This window comes from Aplidium turbinatum, chromosome 9, assembly GCF_918807975.1.
Source record: "Aplidium turbinatum chromosome 9, kaAplTurb1.1, whole genome shotgun sequence".
Taxonomy (NCBI): domain Eukaryota; kingdom Metazoa; phylum Chordata; class Ascidiacea; order Aplousobranchia; family Polyclinidae; genus Aplidium; species Aplidium turbinatum.
Window position 1 is genome coordinate 12611887 of NC_137480.1, and position 23893 is coordinate 12635779.

Sequence of the window (23893 nt, forward strand, 5' to 3'; positions counted from 1 at the left end):
TTTTCCTGAAAATCAAACAGAACAAACATATAAAGGTAAAGATAAACAGTCTAAATTACGAGTATATACATAGAATCAACTTTGCCAAAAACATCATATTCATTGTTAAAAACATCAAATTTGTAAGAAGAGTTTACTCAGGTAAATAACCAAACTCGATCATATGACAAAATGTAAAAACAAAATATTCACAATTTTGGCTAAACATAATCTTTTTATCGTTGAACTACTAAATTGACCAAATTGCTGAAATTGATAAGTAAATATCATATATATAAGGTGTGTGATTCGTTTGTGCCGATTTAGAGTATGCAATGCATGCGTGGAAATGATTTGTCACAAACATTGCATCCAAGGGTGCAACTAGGGGGGTTGTCTAGTCGACATGACAGCCCCCTTTAAGATTTGCAACTTCAAGAAGACGGACGACTAACTAGACTAAGACTTACGTACTACTTAACGTGTGTCAGTTCAAGCTACGTTCTATGCATACCAAACCTGTTTCACGCTCAAGTCGCATAAACCGCAATACAAAATATTAACAGACCGTCATTTATTCATGCAATATGATGTCATAAAAACAAAATGGCTGACTTTCCAGGATAGTAAAATTTTCAGTGCGAGAAACCAGCTCAGCTTTACGCTTACAACAGCATGAAAAAGAAGCTTTACAAAGCCATCATTTTAACAAGTTCTCATTCTCAAGTTCAACCGATTTCTTCTTCTGCCTTTGTTCTCTCAAAACAACATACGCCCGCGCACACTTGTAAGGGACCTCTGTTAACCACATGCAGAAACAGATTGGCATGCACGAGTGCACGACGCATGTGACTTCCAGGCGTTTTGCGGACGGCGGAGCATTTTTTTAAAACATTTTTTTTCCTTTTCTTTATAACTTCTTCTTTTCTTCGTATTATTTCTGAATCCAATTACCCGACAAAAAAGTGGTTTTTAGATTCGATTCTGGATGGATTCGAATCTAAAGGATTCGAAATTCTACTTTGGACATCCCTACTTAGGATGCAACCTTATTAACCCACAAAACGAAACTGCAGCTCGCTTTAGGCTAGTCTGATTTGTAATCTTCGTATGGTGGCAACTTCACACATTCTTAAATCAATTTTATAATTTTGGTATCAAAAAGACGGCAATTAAATTTTCTTTACAATCTTGTCAAACTTGACGTGTATCCAGGCCCTAAGCTTGCGTGGACTACTTTTTAAAATGTGGGCCTGGAGAGCAAACAATTTGCTGCCTAATTTCGAAAGCGCGGGAAACTTTTTTTTGTGAGTAGCAAGCGCAGACAGAGCGAAAAAGATCGCTTCGCGCGTCACAGAATTGGATCATTGAGCTGTCAATTTACACTAGGCTAATATTCTAACAATCTAACTGTGATATATTCACTTCTACAAATAATTGTTAGTTTTCTCTCTCGTTGCCGACCCCCTTTGATTTTTTCTAGTTGCGCCGCTGATCGCATCTATGTGGTTTTTCATCTCAATGAGTTACCATATGAGATTTCAAATTACTAGATTGTGAAAATGACTTTTCACAAACTTCACATTTATATGATTTTTCACCAGTGTGAAGCAGTTTGTGCCGGTTTAAGTTATATATCACTAAATATGGCTTGTCACAAATATTACATTTATGAGGTTTTTCACCAAAATGAGTTAGCTTATGACAATTCAAATTACCAGATTGCAAAAAACATTTTTCACAAAAATCACATTTATATGTTTTTTCATCAGAATGAATTAGCTTATGAGATCTTAAATGACTAACTTGAGAAAATGACTTTTCACAAACATCACGTTTATATGGTTTTTCACCGGAATGAATTAGCTTATGAGATTTTAAATGACCAAATTGAAAAAATGACTTTTCACAAACATCACATTTATATGTTTTTTCACCAGTGTAAAGTAGTTTGTATTGTTTCAAATTACCAGATTGCGAAAAAGACTTTTCACAAACATCACATTTATATATATGCCTTTTCACCAGCGTGAAGTAATTTGTGACAATTCAAAATATAAATACGTGAAAACAATTTGTCACAAACATCACTTCATTCTCATCATCATTCTAGTTATGAAACTAGTTGTTAACCAAATTAACAGCAAATGCGTTATGTATATCAGAATGATGAATAAGCACCTTGGTGCTTACAACATCAAATATTTATTATTATTATCACATTTATATGGTTTTTCACCTGTGTGAAGACGTTTGTGCTGATTTAAATTGGCTATATCTTAGTATGACTTTTTACAAACATCACATTTATGTAACTTTTTACTAGAATGAGTTAGCTTATGAGATTTCAAATTACTGTACTAGATCGCCCAAACGACTTGTCACAAACATCACATTTATATTGCTTTTCACCAGTGTGAATTCGATGATGTCTTTCCAAATCAGATTTCCATTTAAAACGCTTACCACAAAAATCACAAGATTGTTCCCTGAAGTGAATTTTTTTATGAGTACTCAATGCTGATTTGCATAGAAAATGTTCATTACATATGAATACATTGCAATTCAGAGTTTCCTTTTTAGTTGGTCGAATGGAAGGTAACCCTTCTTGATACAAATATGGAGGACATTCTTTGGTGGCTGAAGCAGTTTTTAAATCATCTTGGTTTATACAGTAGAACTTGGATAACTCGTCTTCGGAAAACTCGTCAGTTTGCCCAAGTCGTCAATGATTACCAGGTCCTGGCAGAAAGCCTATCTTTTGTACACAATCAAGTTCGGTTAAGTGGTCATCGCATAATTTGTCAATTCGATTATGTCGTCACTGTTTTTCTTCCCTGGGACGTAAAATTCGTCTAAGTTGTCATCCACCCAAATGCTGACATGGCATTTACAGACTCTTTCGAGAAGAAATTATTGCGTTAAGACGTGTGCATGCACACACTCTATCGGGCCAGACGCACATGCGTGGGCCGTGGAGTATGTTGGTTTGGTTGATTGCGGGTATACTAGTTGGTAATTAACCCCCATGAGACTGACATCAATCAAATGTAAAATTATTGAAGTTTGGAGGGTGCAAAGATGAAGCCCGAGCAAAAAACTACACCCTCCAAACTTCAGTAATTTCACATTTATTTGGTGTCAGTCTCATGGGGGTTAATTACCAACTAGTATAGACTAATGATACACAAAATGGTAGTTCTGTGACTATTGGTTTGGGAGATAACGGACATCAAAAATTGATAAAAAATTTTCAAATGTAAAAAATTTCAATTTTTAAAAGGTTCTATATCTAAAACTAATTTAAATTAGCAATTTTGATGGTAGATATGAAAACTAGAGCTGCTTCTTACTCAGAATACCAAATTTCAGCTTTGTAAATGCTTTAGATTAAAAGTTATGGAAACCCAAACATGGAGGAAAATTTACATGCGAACGCATTTTGAAGGACCTTGGTGACTTTGAAGGGCTATAATTTCTAAACGTCTTGAGATAATGAGCTGAATTTTTTTTTGTGTTCATTATACATCAATATGAAACTTTAGTGTGAATTTCAAGAAAATCTAAGAGGGTCGAGCTTGCACACCCTGTTGAGTTGACATGGAATGACCCATCTGTGTGTTATGTGCAGCTTTCAAAGTCGGTAGCAACCTTAAAAATGCTTTCAATTGGCCTAAAAATTTGACAGGATTATTCTTTTAGGTATTGACACGATACGAGAGGGTGCCCCATTGAATTAAAAAAAATTTCAATTGATGAATCACCCTAGTGCACGTGCTCTGTTGCCGATAAGAGAAGCGCTGTTCAGCTTGTGTGTGGTTCATTTGCGACAATACTGTTTCGTGTAAACAAAAGTTGCAGCAACGTAGGATGTCGAAGAAAAAGTTAAAGTGCTTAAACTTACAAGCTAAGTATGAAATTGTAACCAAATTGAAAGAAGGAAAAATTAGGAACAAGACAAAGTTTTCTGAAAAACATAATCTACCAAGGACGACGTTGAACACCCTCCTAAAAAATTCAGAAAAAAATTATTGCAGATTATGAATCTGGTAAGAATGGCACCTCAAAAAGTAAAAAAAAAACACAACTTTGAAGATGTAGATGAACCTTTGCTGAAGTGGTTTAGAGTTGCCAGAGATTAGAAATTGCCAGTCAGTGGCGAAGATTTGAGGCTGAAAGGTCAGCAGTGTGCTGAAGCATTTGGTTATAAAAACCCAGAGAAACTGGGTATCAATTGGGTCAACAGGTGGAAACTAAGAGAAGAAATAGTCTGTAAGAAACTGCATAGAGAAGCTGAGTCTGCGGACCATGATGCTGTTGACGACTGGCAGAAAAATCGGCTTCCTGTACTTCTGCAGGAATTTAGACCAGAAAGCATTTTTAACACAGATGAAACTGGGTTGTTTTTTAAATGTCTTCCTGACTGAACGCATGTGCTGAAAAACGAAAAGTGTGCTGGGGGGGAAATGTCCAAAGAAAGACTGACTGTGCTGGTCACTGCGAGTATGACGGGAGAAAAACTGCCCCTTCTTTTGATCGGAAAGTCTGCCAAGCCACGTTATTTTAAAGGAGTGAAAAAAACTTCCACTTCAATATGAGTCCAACTCCAAAGCTTGGATGACCTCCACCCTTTTTGAATCTTGGGTGAGAAAAGTGGACCTTGAAATGAGAAGCAAAAACAAAAAAATTGCTTTAGTTTTGGACAATTGCACTGCTCATCCAAATGTGAGAGGCTTGACTCATGTGAAACTGATTTTCCTTCCTCCAAACACTACAGCAAAAACTCAGCCTATGGATGCTGGCGTCATCCGCTGCCTGAAAGCTCATTACAGAAAGAATTTGGCAAAAGAAAGATTGGTTGCATGGGAAGAAAATGTTGGAAATTTCAAAATTGACATTTGCCATGAATTTTTTGCAGAAAGCCTGCAACAGTGTTTCCGAAGTTATGATCAAAAATTGTTTCAGAAAAGTGAAGTTTTCACTGAATGGCAATGAAGCTGAAGAAACTCTTCAAGAAGAAAATGGTTCAGAATTTCTAGGGATCTGGGAAAGGTTGCAAGCTGCCGATTTGGTTCCTGCCACAGTAGGATTTCATCAATTTAATGAAGCCGATGAGGACTGAGGAGTTGGTAACTAGAGAAACAATCACAGAAGAAACAATACTGCAAGAAATCCAGGGCACCTTAGGTACAGAAAATGACGACAACAAAGAAGATGATGGTCAAGAGGAAAAAGAGCCTGTGCCACTTCCATCTACAAAAGAAGCTTTGCAGATGGTTTGAAAGCTCCAACTGGGGAAAGCGGGGCAAAACGTAAAAACGAGGCAAAACGGACACCCCGTTATTTTTATAATGAAAGGACTGATGGTTCCATCAGAGATATAAATACAAGAGATAGGCAATAGAATCTGCGTACGCTTTAAACAGGCGGCGATGTTGAAAAGCGGTCACGGTTGACTGGATAGGGATCAAGCGGCAGCTCTCGATGCCCGCAAACTGCAAAACGTGATAATTTCAAGCAGTATACCCAGTGGTTTACAGGTTTAGTGAGGAAGTTCCAAGCAATTTGATTGTTCCAATTCAATTTTGTAGAGCTTGCATTAATATTCGTCTATTGGAAAATTAAATATGGTAGATAACTTACCGTATTTTACGGACCATAAGGCGCACTTTAAATTCTTTTTTTTCCTCATAAATTGATCGTGCGCCTTATGGTCCGATGCGCCTTATGTATGGATCAAGTGCGGTAGTGCTTTGTTGCCTACACTCAAAACCAGTACCGATATACTATTATATATATATATATGGTCCGGTGCGCCTTATGGTCCGGTGCGCCTTATGTATGAACAAAAAACTAACCAAAGCAATTTATTGACAGTGCGCCTTATAGTCCGGTGCGCCTTATGGTCCGTAAAATACGGTAATTGCTATCAAGCTAAGTTACCGTATGTATTATTGACCAGTCGGCAATAAACCTAGCAGATTACGGTAACCCTTTTGGATTTATTGATTATTTTGCGAGTATATGTAGAAAGCAACATGCAGGTTTAGCAAGAGTTTCAGTTTTTAAACTACCTGGCTAAATACTTAGTCATGGGCATGGTAGTTCTTATTGCCATTTGCAAGATTAGGTTATGAATTGTGGTGTATTTTACAGTTATGAATTCTGTTGTTACAGACGAAATCGGTTAATAGTATACTGCTTAAACGTATCAATCGTTTATTTGAATCAAAACCTGAAATCCCAAACCAAATCCAATCTAATGTTAAGTAAAAACATCGGTTAAGCGTATACCGCTTAAAAGAATAAGTCGGATAAAAGCATCAGTATTTGCTTCTAGTTTGCCTACTTCATTCATTTAATCATATAATTGTACCCGTTAGAGAAAAGAGAATGTCTCTTTTTTGCTTCGCATAATTGTCTGCAATGTTCAAAGGCGAAATGAAGCAAACGTGAGACAGACGCAAGCGATCAAAACAAAGACAAGTGTCTGTAATCCCAGGCCATAATCTTATGTGCTAGACATCGCACTACAAAGAACCAATTTTCGCACAGCTGGGCTTCATTAAAACAGAAGAGCACACAAAAGGAATAATCACACTAAAGAAGTTTAAATGCTTTTGATGTCATCCGTCGCCCACTGGCCTTGCAAGGAAAGGACACAGACAAATTATTTCGGCTTGAGAGGGAAGTGTTGAAAAGAATGTCTAAAAGTTATTATTACATCACAACAAATCAAACAATGCGGTCGTGAATCATTACTCTAGTATATTTTTCGCTTCTCGTTTTACATGTTTTGGAACAATTGTTTCGTAATAAACGTTCACAACAATTGCCGAGGCAATTTCAACTTTTGTCGTTTGGCCTGGGCAACGCTTCTGCCGAAGTAAAAATGTGCTAATTTTGAAGACTGAATTGATGCGTGTCGGAGTTTCGATGGCCGCCATGTGCTTGTGATTGGCCGCCATGTGCTTGTGATTGACCGCCGAACAGCTTGCTTCAGTCGGACACGTTTGGCCGCCGGAAAAAAAAAGTTGTTTCGAGGCTTGATCACATTTATGTTCTTTTTCACCGGAATGAATCAGATTATGAGATTTCAAACTACCAGGTTGCAAAAAAAAACTTTTCACAAATAACACATTTATATGCGTTTTCACCAGAATGAGTGAGCTTATGAGATTTCAAACCACTAGATTGTGAAAAAAATTTTCACAAATATCGCATTCATATGTTGCTTCATCAGCATGAATTAGCTTATGAGAGTTTATGACCAAATTGAGAAAATGACTTTTCACAGACATCACATTTATATGGTTTTTCACTAGAATGAATCAGTTATGAGATTTTAAACTACCAGATTGCGAAAATGACTTTTCACAAACATCACATTTATATGCTTTTTCACCAGAGTGAAGTAGTTTGTGGCGTTTCAAATTACCAGATAGCGAAAATGACTTTTCACAAATATCACATTTATATGGCTTTTCACCAGAATGAGTGAGTTTATGAGATTTCAAACCACGAGATTCCGAGAATGACTTTTCACAAATATCACATTTATATATATGTTTTTACACCAGTGTGAAGTTGTTTGTGGCGATTCAAACTACCAGATTGCGAAAAAGATTTTTCACAAATATCACATTCATATGGTTTTTCACCAAAATGAGTGAGCTTATGAGATTTCAAACCACCAGATTGCGAAAAAGACTTTTCACATACATCACATTTATATGTTTTTTCACCAGAGTGAAGTAGTTTGTGGCGTTTCAAATTACCAGATTGCGAAAATGACTTTTCACAAATATCACATTTATATGGTTTTTCACCAGAATGAGTGAGCTTATGAGATTTCAAACCACCAGATTCCGAGAATGACTTTTCACAAATATCACATTTATATGTTTTTTCACCAGTGTGAAGTTGTTTGTGACGATTCAAACTACCAGATTGCGAAAAAGATTTTTCACAAATATCACATTCATATGGTTTTTCACCAGAATGAGTGAGCTTATGAGATTTCAAACCACCAGATTGCGAAAAAGACTTTTCACAAACATCACATTTATATGGTTTTTCACCTGCGTGAAGATGTTTGTGCTGATTTAAATTGTCTACATCTAAGTATGACTTTTTACAAACATCACATTTATGTAATTTTTCACTAGAATGGGTTAGCTTATGAGATTTCAAATGACTAGATCGCTCAAACGACTTGTCACAAACATCACATTTATATGGCTTTTCACCAGTGTGAATTCGCTGATGTCTTTCCAAATAAGATTTCCATTTAAAACTCTTACCACAAAAATAACAAGATTGTTCCCTGAAGTGAACTTTTTGATGAGTATTCAATGCTGATTTGCATAGGAAATGTTCATAACATACATTACTACTCAGAGTTGCCCTTTTAGTTGGTCGGATGGAAGATAACCCTTCTTGATACAAATATGGAGGACATTCCTTGGTGGCTGAAGCAGTTTTTAAATCATCTTGGTTTATAATTTCACATGATTCAGGAACTTCAAGCTTCACTGAAACCTTTTCATGTTGATTTATACTGAAAGGTAAAATTATGATTATTGTTTCTTGCAAACTGATCGTGCAACTCGATAGTAACAGAAAGGATGGGATGTGAAAAAGCGTGAGTAAAATATTATTATATAATAAGAGCATCAGACATTTTGACAAGGCCAACTTAGAGTGAGCAAAATTTAAATGCAAATTTGCAAGTTCAAATTTTATTTGAATTATGCAGCAAAAACAAAACTGTTTTTTCTAACTAGATGAAACTAAATGATGACATGTAAATGTGATGTCTTGCTATAAGAGTTACTGCATAGTTTATTTAGTTTGTTTATTTTTCAAATCATCTTGGTCAATAATTTCATACGATCTGCATACTTTATGAACTTCAAGCTTCATTTGAATATTTACGTCATGTTGAGTCATACTAAAAGGCAGCTCTATCAATAACATGTTAGCTTTTCATAACAAAGGGCCCACTGATGACTTTTCACGTCCAGTAGATATGCATTTGCAACATTTAATGTAAAACTTATAGAAAAATGATTTTTCTGGTGAACAATCTAATGATTGACCGGCGATGATTTCAGTTTAAAATGCTTACAGTATAACATATGGTACATACCACACAACGTCATTCACAACTTCATTCTCAGTTGATGGGATTAGAGATGATAATTCTTCCTGATGCAAACATGGATAACATTCCTTGGTGTCTGGACAATTTTCCAAATGATCTTGGCCAATGATTCTATAAGTTTCGCATACTTCAGAAACTTCAAGCTTCACAGGGACACTTTCGTGTGGATTCATACTCAAAATTGAAGGAAACTGTAAACTAACTTAATAACACTTATTTTAAAATGAAGCAACTGAATGAAGTAATATTTTCCTGAAAATCAAACAGAATAAACATACAAGATAAACATTAAAAATTGAATACGTAAAATCAACTTTGTCAAAAACAACAGATTCGTAAGAAGAGTTTACGCAGGTAAATAACCAAACTCGATCATATGACAAACATGTAAAAAGAAAACATTCACAATTCATAACACCCAAGAACATGAGGTTGAAAAATGTTATAAGCCTAATCTACACAGGCCTTGTCAACGTGCGAACTTATAGTGTAGTGTGACTGAAAACCTATGTAATTTAGACTTCAAAGGATAGGCTAAACGTAATCTTTTTCTTGTTGAAAAACTAAATTGCTGAAATTGATAAGTGAATCTCATATGAGGTGTGTGATTCGTTTGTGCCGATTTAGAATATGCAATTATGCATGCCTGAAAATGATTTATCACAAACATCGCATTGATGTAGTTTTTCATCACAATGAGTTACCATATATGAGATTTGAGCCGGTGAAGTTATATAGCCTACAGTATCACTAAAAACGGCTTGTCAAAAATATCACATTTATAATAAATGTTTTTTCACCAAAATGAATCAGTTTATGACATTCTAAACTACCCATTTGCGAAAATGATTTTTCACAAACATCACATTTATATATATGTTTTTTCACCGGAATAAATCAGTTTATGACATTTTAAACTACCAATTTGTGTAAATAATTTTTCACCAACATCACATTAATATGGTTTTTCACCAGAATGAATCAGCTTATGAGATTTCAAACTACCACATTACGAAAAAGACTTTTCACAAACATCACATTTATATATATGGTTTTTCACCGGTGTGAAGTAGTTTGTGGCGTTTCAAACTACCAGAATGCGAAAAACACTTTTCACAAATAACACATTGATATGGCTTTTCACCAGAATGAGTGAGCATATGAGATTTCAAACCACCAGATTGCGAAAAAGACTTTTCACAAATATCGCATTCATATGGTTTTTTATCAGAATGAATTAGCTTATGAGAATTTAAATTACCAGATTGCGAAAATGACTTTTCACAAATATCACATTGATATGGTTTCTCACCAGTATGAGTGAGCATATGAGATTTCAAACCATTAGATTGCGAAAAAGACTTTTTACAAATATCGCATTCATAGGTTTTTTCATCAGAATGAATTAGCTTATGAGAATTTAAATTACCAGATTGCGAAAATGACTTTTCACAAACATCACATTTATATGGTTTTTCACCAGAATGAGTGAGCATATGAGATTTCAAACCACCAGATTGCGAAAAGGACTTTTTACAAATATCGCATTCATATGGTTTTTCATCACAATGAATTAGCTTATGAAATTTCAAATTACTAGATTGTGAAAATGACTTTTCACAAACTTCACATTTATATGGTTTTTCACTAGAATGAGTTAGCTTATGAGATTTCAAACCATGTGATCGTGCAAATGACTTTTCACAAACATCACAATGATATGGCTTTTCACCAGTGGGAAGCAGTTTGTGCCGGTTTAAGTTATGTACCACTAAAAACGGCTTGTCACAAATATCACATTTATGTGGTTTTTTACAAACGTGAGTAAGCTTATGACGATACAAATTACCATATTGCGAAAAAAAAGTTTCACTAAAATGACATTTATATGTTTTTTCATCAGAATGAATTAGCTTATGAGATTTTAAATGACAAAATTGAGAAAATAACTTTTCACAAACATCACCTTTATATGTTTTTTCACCAGTGTGAAGTAGTTTGTGGCGATTCAAATTACCAGATTGCGAAAAAGACTTTTTACAAATATCACATTTATATGTCTTTTCACCAGTGTGAAGTAATTTGTGGCAATTCAAAACGTAAATGCATGAAAACAATTTGTCACAAACATCACATTTATACGGTTTTTCACCTGCGTGAAGACGTTTGTGCTGATTTAAATTGTCTATATTTAAGTGTGACTTTTTGCAAACATCACATTTATGTAACTTTTCACTAGAATGGGTTAGCTTATGAGATTTCAAATGACCAGATCGCGTAAACGACTTGTCACAAACATCACATTTATATGGCTTTTCACCAGTGTGAATTCGCTGATGTCTTTCCAAATGAGATTTCCATTTAAAACTCTTATCACAAAAATCACAAGATCGTTCCCTGAAGTGAACTTTTTGATGAGTGTTCAATGCTGATTTGCATAGGAAATGTTTAGAACATACATTGCAATTCAGAGTTTCCTTTTTAGTTGGTCGGATGGAAGATAACCCTTCTTGATACAAATATGGAGGAGATTCCTTGGTGGCTGAAGCAGTTTTTAAATCATCTTGGTTTATAATTTCACATGATTCAGGAACTTCAAGCTTCACTGAAACCTTTTCATGTTGATTTATACTGAAAGGTAAAATGACGATTAATTGTTTCTTACGAACTGATCATGCAACTCGATAGCAACAGAAAGGGTGGGATGTGAAAAAGCGTGAGTAAAATATTATAATATGAGCATCAGACAACTTGACAAGGCCAACTTAGAGTGAGCAAAATTCAAATTTGCAAGTTCAAATTTTATTTGAATTCTGCAGCACAAACAAAATTGTTTATTGTAAGATGAAACTACATTACAACAACTAAATGTGATATCCTGCTATAAGAGTTACTGCATAGTATATTTAGTTTGTTTAGTTTTTAAATGATCTTGGTCAATAATTTCATAAGATCTGCATACTTTATGAACTTCAAGCTTCATTAGAATCTTTACATGTTGATTGTTGAGTCATACTAAAAGGCAGCTCTATTAATATCATGTTATCTTTTCAAGCCCTAAAGCAGCCGGCGGCCATGGCCGCTTAGTAGTGCTTGAACGACCGCCGGTGTCACTTCCTTAGTCGGCCAAGTTTGGCCGCCGGTTTCGTCTAGCCAGTTATCTAATTTTGCAATAGAATGAGCGTGGATAAACTGTCGAAAATATGTAGTATCAAAGAGTGAAGCAGAATTAGGTCAGCACGTCATAAACACCACTGTTGTATTGTGTGGGAACATTTGCTATTGTATGCAATATGTCCAGCTGCGATCACCAGCGCTGTAAGTCTTGTTTGTATTTTCTGACGTTTCTTTTAACAAAGTGTTAATCCGAATGGCATTATTATCGTTTTTATGTTGATGCAATGTTATCGGACATTGAATCGTTGTTAACCCTTTCAGTGCGTGTACCCGGTGTTACCGGGTATAGCAACATGTCGGTGAAATGCGTGTACCCGGTAATACCGGGTAGTCAGTTGAAACCTTGTTAAAGCTAGTTATTGACTTGCACGCGCCAGCTTGGCTTGTTTCTATGCACTAGAAGTTATTTGTAGCTGTTTAAAAACGTCAAACTTTAAAATGTCGGGGAGCAATGTGCGAGGTAGTCGGTTCAATACGGAGGAAGCGGTAGGTCAGATTTTTGCTGGCACAGACAGCCAGGACAATTTTGATATTGCTGATAGAGAAGTTTCGTTTCCGCATGTTGACTATGACAGCCCGGGGAGTGATGGGGAATGTGATTTGAATGATTTTTATGATTTACATCTTGACGATAGATCCATGGATGTGTCTCCTGATTATGATGAAGAGGGTGGCGGTCGTCGTCGTGTGAGCCTCTGGGGCCGAGGGTCTATCCTTTTACCACCCCAGATTTACGATGTTCCCGGACTACACTGGAAGGCTACTAGAGAGCAGCCAGTCTTTGGTTTCATCATCCATGACATGCAGACCTTCCACTCCATTAGATGGCTTGAAGATGGAACAGTCATTGATGATGTGGTTTTCGGTCTGTTCCTCGGCACCACAGTCACAGGAGGAGAAAGAGGCCATTCCCCGTTGGTGCATGGTTGAGCGGAAAAGCCCGACGCCGTACGAAGACGGTTGGGGCGCACCCATGCCTGTCTTGGTAGCCTTAGGCCGACGGGGCGTGTGTCGGCGTCGGGGCTGAACGAATAGAGTCTGGTGGGCGGTGGCGCTTGACTTCCATTAAGAACTCTAGTTATGGGCAGCCCAAGTAGCCGCATTGATGGTCCGCCCAAGTTTGCCCTGACTGTCCAAGCCAGCCAGGCCTGCAGGCAGATAAAGATTGTTTTAGGGTTTACCACATAAAATTGGATTATTCTGTAGCAGCACCCAGGGCCGGATTTAGCTGATGGGGGTCCGGGGGCACTTTTAGATCGGGGGGCCCCCGTGCAAAAATTGTTTTAGCTCCGTCGGCTCGAAAAATCACCTCTACGTGTAGCCTACAGTAGCAGTAATCCAGCACTGCACAGCTTTTTGCAGAAACTTCAAAGGCCGAAAAAAATAATAACACAAAAGTACATTTTTTCTACGTCGGGGGTCCCTTCGAAAGGGGGGCCCGGGGCACCTGCACCCTCTGCACCCTCCCTAAATCCGGGCCTGGCTGCACCTGATGAAAAAACAGAGATTCATTAGACGTAGCCTAAAGCCTACGAGTAAATGTCCAAATTATGCTCTCACCAAACTCAACAGCCTGAAGTTTGTACTGTGAAAGAAAGCAAAAACATTTATTGAAAAGCATTAGCCTATGTGATAGAAGACTACAATCACTATGTAGCCTACAAACTATAACTATTTTTCAATGTATCTTTTATTTTTTACATGGTATTCTATGGTTTTTTTTGTCCGTTTTGTGTATTTTTATCCATTTTCAGTAAACAACAAGACATTCCAACAACATTTTACTAGAAAAAACTTTTTTTTACAGATTTTCTAAAAATTGAAGCATCTAAAATGGCTGCCACGAAGTCACGTGACAATCTATCTGCGTAAAATTTTAAAATTTTCCTTTTTTTTATTAGTTCAACCTATTTTTAAATCTAAAACATAAAAGAAATTTTCAAAAAGCTCTAAGAGGAGCTTATTTTTTTCACATTCATTAAGAAATGCATATTTTTTTCTAATTTTTTTTTTTTTTTTAATTTATTACTTTTTCTACCAGTTTCATTTTTTAAATGTTATTCAGTAATTGATTTTGTTCGTTTTGTGTATCTTTATCCATATTTAGTAAGCAAAAAGACTTTCTAACTACATTTCATTACAAAAAAAACGTTTTCTTCACAAATTTCACAAAAATGAAAAAATCCAAAATGGCTGCCATGACGTCACGTGACAATCTAACTGCGCAAAACTCTAAAATTTTGCCTGTTTTTATTAGTCCAACCTTTTTTTAAATCTAATACACAAAAAAAAATTTCAAAAAAGCTCTTGTAGTACTTTTTGTACATTCATTTGAAAATGCATATTTTTTCCTAAAAAAGGGCTTAGCACAGGGACTAGACATACCTATAGCAGCGAAAGGGTTAAAAAGGAGAATTAAGTTAGTTGACATCCGAGGTGAAAACACGTGTCTTCAAAGTTGAGAAATGTTCCCGCTATGGACTAGTGACTTCACACCCTCCATGGTGACATCATAAAGGTATGAATGGTCAGGTTTTATGAAAGGCGGTGTGCAGTTGAAACAATTTACGGAGCAGCGAATACTTGAAACAATTTAGTGTCGTTAGATGGTCCCGCAATACCGAATTACAATTCTGATAAAACAGTTATTGCGTGGTACAACGATTCTATTGCAGGACGTTGCCCAGACTTCAGCAACGCTAAGTGATCATTTTAGCATTGTTGTAAGTTTAATTCTATTTACTTGTGCTATCGTTATTTATATTTTGGCCTCCAAGCACACAGATTTGGCCGCCGAGAAGTAGCTCTCAGTAGGCCACGATGGCTGGCGGAAAAAAAACAAGAGTTTTAAGGCCTGCTTTTCATAACAAAGTGAGTTAGCTTAAGAGATTTTAAATTGCCAGATTGCGAAAATGACTTTTCACAAACATCACATCACTGATGACTTTTCACGTTCCACTAGATATGCATTTGCAATTTTTAATGCAAAACTTACAGTAAAATGGTTCCTCTGATGAACAATCTAATGATTGACCAACAATGATTTCAGTAAAATGCTTATTTATATATAACATACGGTACACTACATACCACACAACATCATTCAAAACTTCATTCTCAGTTGATTGGATTAGAGATGGTAATTCTTTCTGATGCAAACATGAATAACATTCCTTGGTGTCTGGGCCAACTTCCACATGATCTTGGCCAATGATTTCATATGGTTCGCATACTTCAGAAACTTCAAGCTTCACAGGGACACTTTCGTGTGGATTCATATTCAAAATTGGAGGAAACTGCAAACTGACTTAATAACGCTTATTTTATAATGAAGCAACTAAGTGAAATAATATTTTCCTGAAAATCAAACAGAACAAACATAAAAGATAAACATTAAAAATTATGAGTATGTAAAATCAACTTTGTCAAAAACATCATATTCATTGTTAAAAACATCACATTCGTAAGAGGAGTTTACGCAGGTAAATAACCAAACTCGATCATATGACAAACATGTAAAAACAAAACATTCACAATTCGTAACACCCAAGAACATGAGGTTGTAAAAATGTCATAACCCTAATATACGCAGGCCTTGTCAACGAGCGAACTTATAGTGTAGTGGTGAGTGAAAACCGATGTAATTTAGATTTCAAAGGATAGACTAAACGTAATCTTTTTCTCGTTGAAAGACTGAATTGTTGAAATTGATAAGTGAATCTCATTATGAGGTGTGTGATTCGTTTGTGCCTATTTAGAATATGCATGCGTGAAAATGATTTGTCACAAACATCGCATCGATGTAGTTTTTCATCACAATGAGTTACCATATGAGATTTCAAATTACTAGATTGTGAAAATGACTTTTCACAAACTTCACATTTATATGCTTTTTCACCAGAATGAGTTAGCTTATGAGATTTCAAACCATGAGATCGTGCAAATGACTTTTCACAAAGATCACATTGATATGGCTTTTCACCAGTGTGAAGCAGTTTGTGTCGGTTTAAGTTGTAAACCACTAAAAACGCCTTGTCACAAAAATCACATTTATGTGGTTTTTCACCAGAATGAGTTAGCTTATGACGATACAGATTACAAGATTGCGAAAAACGTTTTTCACAAAGATCACATCTATATGTTTTTTCATCAGAATGAACTAGCTTATGAAATTTTAAATGACTAAATTGAGAAAATAAATTTTCACAAACATCACAATTATATGGTTTTGCACTGGAATGAATCAGCTTATGAGATTTCAAACTACCAGATTGCGAAAAAGACTTTTCACAAACATTACATTCATGTTTTTCACCAGTGTTTTGTGGCGTTTCAAACTACCCCACTAGATTGCAAAAAAGACTTTTCACAAATATATATCACATCTATGTGGTTTTTCACCAGAATGAGTGAGCTTATGAGATTTCAAACCATCAGATTGCTAAACAGACTTCACAAATATCACATTCATACCGGTATGTTTTTTCATCAACAATGAATTAGCTAATGAGATTTTAAATGACCAAATTGAGAAAATGACTTTTCACCAACATCACATTTATATATATGTTTTTTTTACCAGTGTGAAGTAGTTTGTGGCCTTTCAAACTACCAGATTGCGAAAAAGACTTTTCACAAATATCACATTCATTAGGCTATTATGTTTTTTCACCAGAATGAGTGAGCTTATGAGATTTCAAACCACGAGATTGTGAAAATGACTTTTTACAAATATCACAGTTATTATATATGTTTTTTCACCAGTATGAAGTAGTTTGTGGCGTTTCAAACTACCAGATTGCGAAAAAAAATTTTCACAAATATTACATTCATATGATTTTTTACCAGAATGAGAGAGCTTATGAGATTTCAAACCACTAGATCGCGAAAAAGACTTTTCACCAATATCACATTCATATGTTTTTTTTACAAGAATGAGTGAGTTTATGAAATTTCAAACAACCAGATTGCAAAAATGACTTTTCACAAATATCACATTTACCATATTTTATGAACCATAAGGCGCACTTTAAATTCTTTTTTTTCTTCATAAATTGATCGTGCGCCTTATGGTCCGATGCGCCTTATGTATGGATCAAGTGCGGTAGTGCTTTATTGCCTACACTCAAAACCAGTACCGATATACTATTATATATGGTCTGGTGCGCCTTATGGTCCGGTGCGCCTTATAGTCCGGTGCGCCTTATGTATGAACAAAAAACTAATCAAAGCAATTTATTGACAGTGCGCCTTATAGTCCGGTGCGCCTTATGGTCCGTAAAATACGGTATATGTTTTTTCACCAGTATGAAGTAGTTTGTGGCGTTTCAAATGACCAGCTTGCTAAAATGACTTTTCACATATATCACATTCATATGGTTTTTCACCAGAATGAGTGAGCTAATGAGATTTCAAACCATCAGAGTGCGAAAAAGACTTTTCACAAACTTCACATTTACCGTATTATACGTTTTTTCACAATTATGAAGTAGTTTGTGGCGTTTCAACTGACAAGAGTGCAAAAAAGACTTTTCACAAATATCACATTTATATGCTTTTTCACCAGAATGAGTGAGCTTATGAGATTTCAAACCACCAGATTGCGAAAAAGACTTTTCACAAACATCACATTCATATAGTTTTTTTACCAGAATGAGTGAGCTTATGAGATTTCAAACTACGAGATTGCGAAAATGACTTTTCACAAACATCACATTTATATGCTTTTTCACCAGTATGAAGTAGTTTGTGGCGTTTCAAATGACCAGATTGCGAAAATGACTTTTCACAAATATCACATCCATATGGTTTTTCACCAGAATGAGTGAGGTTATGAGATTGCAAATTACCAGATTACGAAAATGACTTTTCACAAATATCACATCCATATGGTTTTTCACCAGAATGAGTGAGGTTATGAGATTGCAAATTACCAGATTACGAAAATGACTTTTCACAAATATCACATTTATATGCTTTTTCACCAGAATGAGTGAGCTTATGAGATTTCAAAGTATTAGATCGCGAAAATGACTTTTCACAAACATCACATTTATATGGTTTTTCACCAGTGTGAAGTAGTTTGTGGCATTTCAAATTACCATATCACATTTATATATATCTTTTAACCAGTGTGAAGTAATTTGTGGCAATTCAAAATATAAATGCTTGAAAAAATTTTTCACAAACATTACATTTATACGGTTTTTCACCTGTGTGAAGACGTTGGTGCTGATTCAAATTGTCTATATCTAAGTGTGATTTTTTTACAAACATCACATTTATGTAACTTTTCACTAGAATGAGTTAGCTTATGTGATTTCAAATGACTAGATCGCTCAAACGACTTGTCACAAACATCACATTTATATTGCTTTTCACCAGTGTGAATTCGATGATGTCTTTCCAAATCAGATTTCCATTTAAAACTCTTACCACAAAAATCACATGTTCATGTTCAATGCTGATTTGCATAAGAAATGTTCATAACATACATTGTAATTCAGAGTTTCTTTTTTAGTTGGTTGGATGGAAGATAACCCTTCTTGATACAAATATTAGGGTGGCTCTTAAAATTGAGTTTTTGAATTTTGCTTGGGACACCTTTTCAAATGGTGAGGTTGTCAGAAAAAATAACTCTTGCAAATTTTTTTTAAGTTTGAAGTTGATTTAGAGGTGGCCCTCCTCCCTAAAGTTCTGTGCCCTCCCTCAAAATACCAAATCTGCGTATCTCGAATATCACTTGACCTAGAGATACAGTTTTTGTGTTAAAAGATGCAGAAAACATGGTTTTCTATCTGCTTTGTGAACATTGAATGCATCTATTTTGAGTAGAAAAGTAGTTATTTAGAAAAAACGCATTTGACTAAATCTTGATTGAACAACCTTTTTTGTGACCACGAAACCGTCTACAAAATTTTTTTGTCTTAATTTTTGCACCTTAGAGGAAACACTGGTAACGATATTCATTTCAAAATGTAATTCTGGTCAGTACTGGAAGAAGCGATATTAGTGACAATATTTTACATATTGCCTTGCGTATCGAGACAGGATGTCTGCGACCTACACCATCGGACAATTTCCCTGTCCATGCAGGCAACCAACCAGCTGAGTTTTGTCGCGAAGAAGCCATCCTGTCTCATTCTCGCCGCACTACAAACCCCAACCACTTGCTCCACTCAAGTCTCTACGAGTCTGTGAGCGAGCAATCGAGCATCCTCGGCAACTGCAATCGAGGCACCCATTTGTATGTGACGCGCAACTCCTGATGAAAACCGCTGAATCCATCAGCGCGGCTACCTGGAAGGACAACAAATGGAGCTCAGAGTGGAAGAAGAACTCCTCAAGACTCTAAAGTTGTATCTCCGACACCAGCCCCCATCCAACCGGAATGCATAATTTGCCAAGGAAGGCCTGAGTGCGCTTCAACCGCCTGCGTACTGGGCTAGCCTACTGGAGTCAGACTATTCCTCTCTAACATGCACAAATAGGGGGTGGCTCCATCTGCAATCTGTAAGTGTGGCAAAGAGGAACAAACCACAGACCACACCATCTGTAACTGCGCCAAATGGTATGCGTGGTCTGCTTGAACTGGATGACGAATCAATGGATCAATGGACGAATCAATGCAATTGCTGCTCGACACCTGCTCAAGCATCTAAACCGCATCGCCACTGCCCAAGAGTGGTAAAAGACAGAGCCCCTTGACCCCTGGAGTAACAAAGAAGGTTTAAACGAAGAAAAATCTACAATATTGTTGTTTTTGGAATTTGGAAACAGCTTCCTGTGTTCAGTAACAACTTGCAAAAGAAACTGAAGTTGGTACTCATCTTCAGTTAAGATTTTGTTAAAATCCTGGATTAGACTTAGAGCAACTCCTCTCTCTGCTCTGTCATTCACTACTGAAAGTCCCTTCGCCATGTGTAAAGCTTGAATAAATGCACCATCTTCAGTCCAATGAGCAGGATCCTTTGAAAGTATAATTATTGCTTCATCTTCACCCAACAGCTGAAGAAGCCATTTTGAATTAGAGGTGCAATACTGTTCTAGACCCTTATTGCTAAGAAACGCATCTACTTTGATGCTTGGTCTCCTTGGTGGACGTACTCCTGTTTCATCTAACATGGTTGCCACCATTACCTTTTTATTTTCCACACACAATCGAAAGTCAAACAAGGCTAGTCCAACCATTTCTTCGGACAGATACCACAAGTGCAGACCAAGCTTTTTGCATAAATCACCTTCGCCATCCAACAAGTGCGATGCATAGCACCTGAAGCTTGAAAGCGGATTCCACGCTCAGGAGTTTCTCCAAGGAATATGATAAAAAACGGGCATTTTAGCTATGCATGAATGCATAAAAGTTTAGGAATACTTATTTCGTTTATTGCTTTACCAGTTTTACAGGTTAGTTTATGAACTTTGTTTATTGAATAGCTTGGGCCACAATACTTGTTTAGCACTGTTTTGTGCTAGAATACCGAAAACAAGTTTTTTCTAAATAACTGCTTTTCTACTCAAGATAGACGCAATCACTGTTCAGAAAGCAGATAGGAAATCATGCTTTCTGCATCTTTTGACACCAAAACCATATCTCTAGCTCAAGCAGTTTTTGAGATATGCAGATTTGGTATTTTGGAGGAGGGCGCAAAACTTTAGGGGGGGAGGGCCACCTCTAAATCAATTTCAAATTCAAAATTTTTTTGCAGGAGTTATTTTTTCTGACAACCTCACCTTTTCAAAGGGTGTCCCACACAAACAAATATGGAAGACATTCCTTGGTGGCTGAAGCAGTTTTTAAATCATCTTGGTTTATAATTTCACATGATTCAGGAACTTTAAGCTTCACTGAAACATTGTCATGTTGATTTATACTGAAAGGTAAAATGATGATTATTGTTTCTTGCGAACTGATCGTGCAACTCGATAGCAACAGAAAGGATGGATGTAAAAAAGCGTGGATAAAATATTATAATATGAGCATCAGACATCTTGACAAGGCCAACTTAGCGTGAGCAAAATTCAAATGCACATGTGCAAGTTCAAATTTTATTTTAATTCTGCAGCAAAAACAAAATCGTTTTTTGTAAGATGAAACTACATTATAACAAGTAAATGCGATGCCCTGCTGGGTCGTTCCATGCTTAATCATCACAGCTATGTAACCAAAATTTTAATTTTTTTTTTTTAATTATCAGGAAATGAAGATATTTAAAGTAATAAGTTAATCTGAAAATTTGAGCAAATTTGACCTAGCGGTTTAAAAGTTATGCACGTTTCAAATGTTTACCACCAGGTGGCCAAAGTACAAGGAGCGCCCCAAAACTTAATAAAAACTGTGATCAAAAAGTCAAATATCTTTCTAAATATTTGCCACAGTGGGCTGAAATTTGGTATACTACCATTTTGAATCCCAAGGAGTTCAAAAATGATGGTTAAAAAATTTGTGCAACAACCCTTTCCTCCTTAAATGTGTTATTCAAAACCTTGCTCACAGATTTTTTGATACGTCGACTTCCGGCCCAAATATCTCAGGGTGCCTAAGTGGCCAACTATCAAAAATGGTCTCAACTTATTTGGTAGTAGTTCTACATTTTATACCAATAAAAATTTGTGTTTGTATATTTAAGTTACACAAGAAATAAAAGGTGTTTGTTATCTACCTAATAAATCATTATCGTTTTTGCTTACTACATACAATATAAAAAGCATCTACTGTAACTAACTAATTTTTTTTATTTCACATGCAGGATTGCAGGTATTATCTCTAATTTACAAACTAACAACAAAAATATAAATCAGTGTTCTGTGGGAACTAAAAGAAAAGAGGAATGCCATAAAACAACATATAATAAAAAGATTGGGATACAAAATTTAGATGATTTTAAAGAGGGTATAAAGAAAGTTTTACTATGGACTATGGAGAGCTGGATTACCGATTGACTTTTCAGGAACAGTTTGTTTACATCATGAACAATTCTTTGGTAAAAGATATGAGGCAAAGAATGTAAAATGTTGCAACGTTTTTCATAAAAGCAAAATGCCACAAGGTGGACATAAAATAAATCTTGAAATGGCCAAAAAAAAATACGCTGTTGTGCCAGGAAAGCAGTTTTGTCGTAACTGCTTCAAGCAAGCAAAAACTGCAATTGATGAACCAGTTGACAATGACAATGAGTCAAGCTGTCCTGATGATGATACTGTTGGTGTGTTCTCATGCAAAAACTCAGATATTCAGATCGATGATGACAGTCAGTTAGCATTGAAAAGAAAACTCGACAATACTTTAATTTCTATTGGGCGATCCCCAATAACCCACCATGGCTTACCTAAGCATCAGCGAATTAATTCAGCAAGGAAAAAATATCAAAGACAGTTAAGGGATTGCAAGAAGATTTTGCAAGCGTTATTGGTGTTGCTTCTGACCAACTGCAGCAACCAGCTTCTTCACTAGATGAAACACAAATGAAGGATGTACAAGTAAAGGCGGATGATTTGGACGTACTTTTGTATGATATAAAAGAGCGAATAAAAAATGCAGATCACAAAATGAAGCTGATGCTTTTAACATTTAAACCAAGATCATGGTCTATTTGCAAAACTGCTGATTTCTTTAAAGTCTTTGAGTATTCTGTTCGTGTGGCTTTAAATTTAATAAAAGAACAAGGTTTGTTAGCAGCACCCAAAGAACCAAAAGGAAAAAACCTTATACATGCATGATGAAACAATCAAAGCTGTTGAACATTTTTATAAGGAGGGCGAGCATTCCAGACATATGCCAAGAATGAAAAGTTTGTGAGTGTTAAAAAGAATGTACATGAACAGAAGCGGTTACTACTGTGCAATTTAAAAGAGTTGCATGTGGAATTCAAAAATAAACATCCAAATTCTAAAATTGGATTTTCGAAGTTTTGTTCACTTCGCCCAAAATCATGCTTAACTGACTCTTTGTCAGGATCTCACAGCGTCTGCGTGTGTACTATACATCAGAATGCCATCTTGCTTGCTGAGGCAACAAAGTCATCCATGGGTTACAAAGAAATGATGAATTTGATTGTTTGCAATGTTAAAAATAAGCATTGTAAAAAATAAAATTTTAAGCATATGCACGGCTGTAAAAATTGTCCTGGCATTATAAACTTACAGAGTTATTTGTCAAATTTATTCGAATCAATAAACACTACAAATATCTCTTTTCAGCAATGGATATCGACAGATCGCTCCCAGTTAATTACTCGTACAGCGTCAGTTACTGATTATTAGTAGGGATGTGCCGATTATAGAATTTTTGCCGATGCCGATTCTTAAATATTTGCCGATTCCGATGCCGATACCGATTCTTTGGTTAAATGATTAAAGCTGCTTTTAGTTGGCGCTTTACAAGTGGTTGCGATTTTGTTACAAGTTGCTGCCTTTGAAGTGTCTAAAAGCGTTCACTTTGTCGCCTGCTCTAGACAGCGTGATTTTTTACGGTAGTTCTTTACTTCTTGCGCGCTACAAAGTGGTGATAGACACGCGTTTTATTTGTTGCGGAAATCAGTGAAAAGAGAAAAATCGCCATCGCTCACAGAG

General features: G+C 36.0%; 1 protein-coding gene and 1 pseudogene across 1 annotated transcript; both read right to left on the reverse strand.

The window, feature by feature from the left end:
* Positions 1-7536: 7536 nt before the first annotated feature.
* LOC145776698 (uncharacterized) lies at positions 7537-15600 on the reverse strand. The gene is made up of 4 exons (XM_082587929.1): positions 15413-15600; positions 10196-11776; positions 9131-9256; positions 7537-8539 (listed from the first exon to the last, which is right to left on the reverse strand). The coding sequence occupies exons 1-4, from the start codon at positions 15598-15600 to the stop codon at positions 7537-7539; spliced, it is 2898 nt and encodes a 965-aa protein (XP_082444055.1).
* A 1824-nt stretch (positions 15601-17424) lies between these two features.
* Positions 17425-18241, reverse strand: LOC145776699 (uncharacterized; annotated as a pseudogene).
* Positions 18242-23893: the final 5652 nt, after the last annotated feature.

Coding starts and splice junctions, on each gene's coding strand:
- LOC145776698 (XM_082587929.1), bottom strand. CDS start 15,600: ATGAATCCACACGAAAGTGTCCCTGTGAAGCTTGAAGTTTCTGAAGTA. Junction 11,777..15,412: donor GTTTTGAATGATGTTGTGTG/GTATGTAGTGTA, acceptor TTTACCTTTCAG/TATAAATCAACATGAAAAGG. Junction 9,257..10,195: donor CTTCACACCGGTGAAAAACC/ATATATATAAAT, acceptor CGAAACTTATAG/AATCATTGGCCAAGATCATT.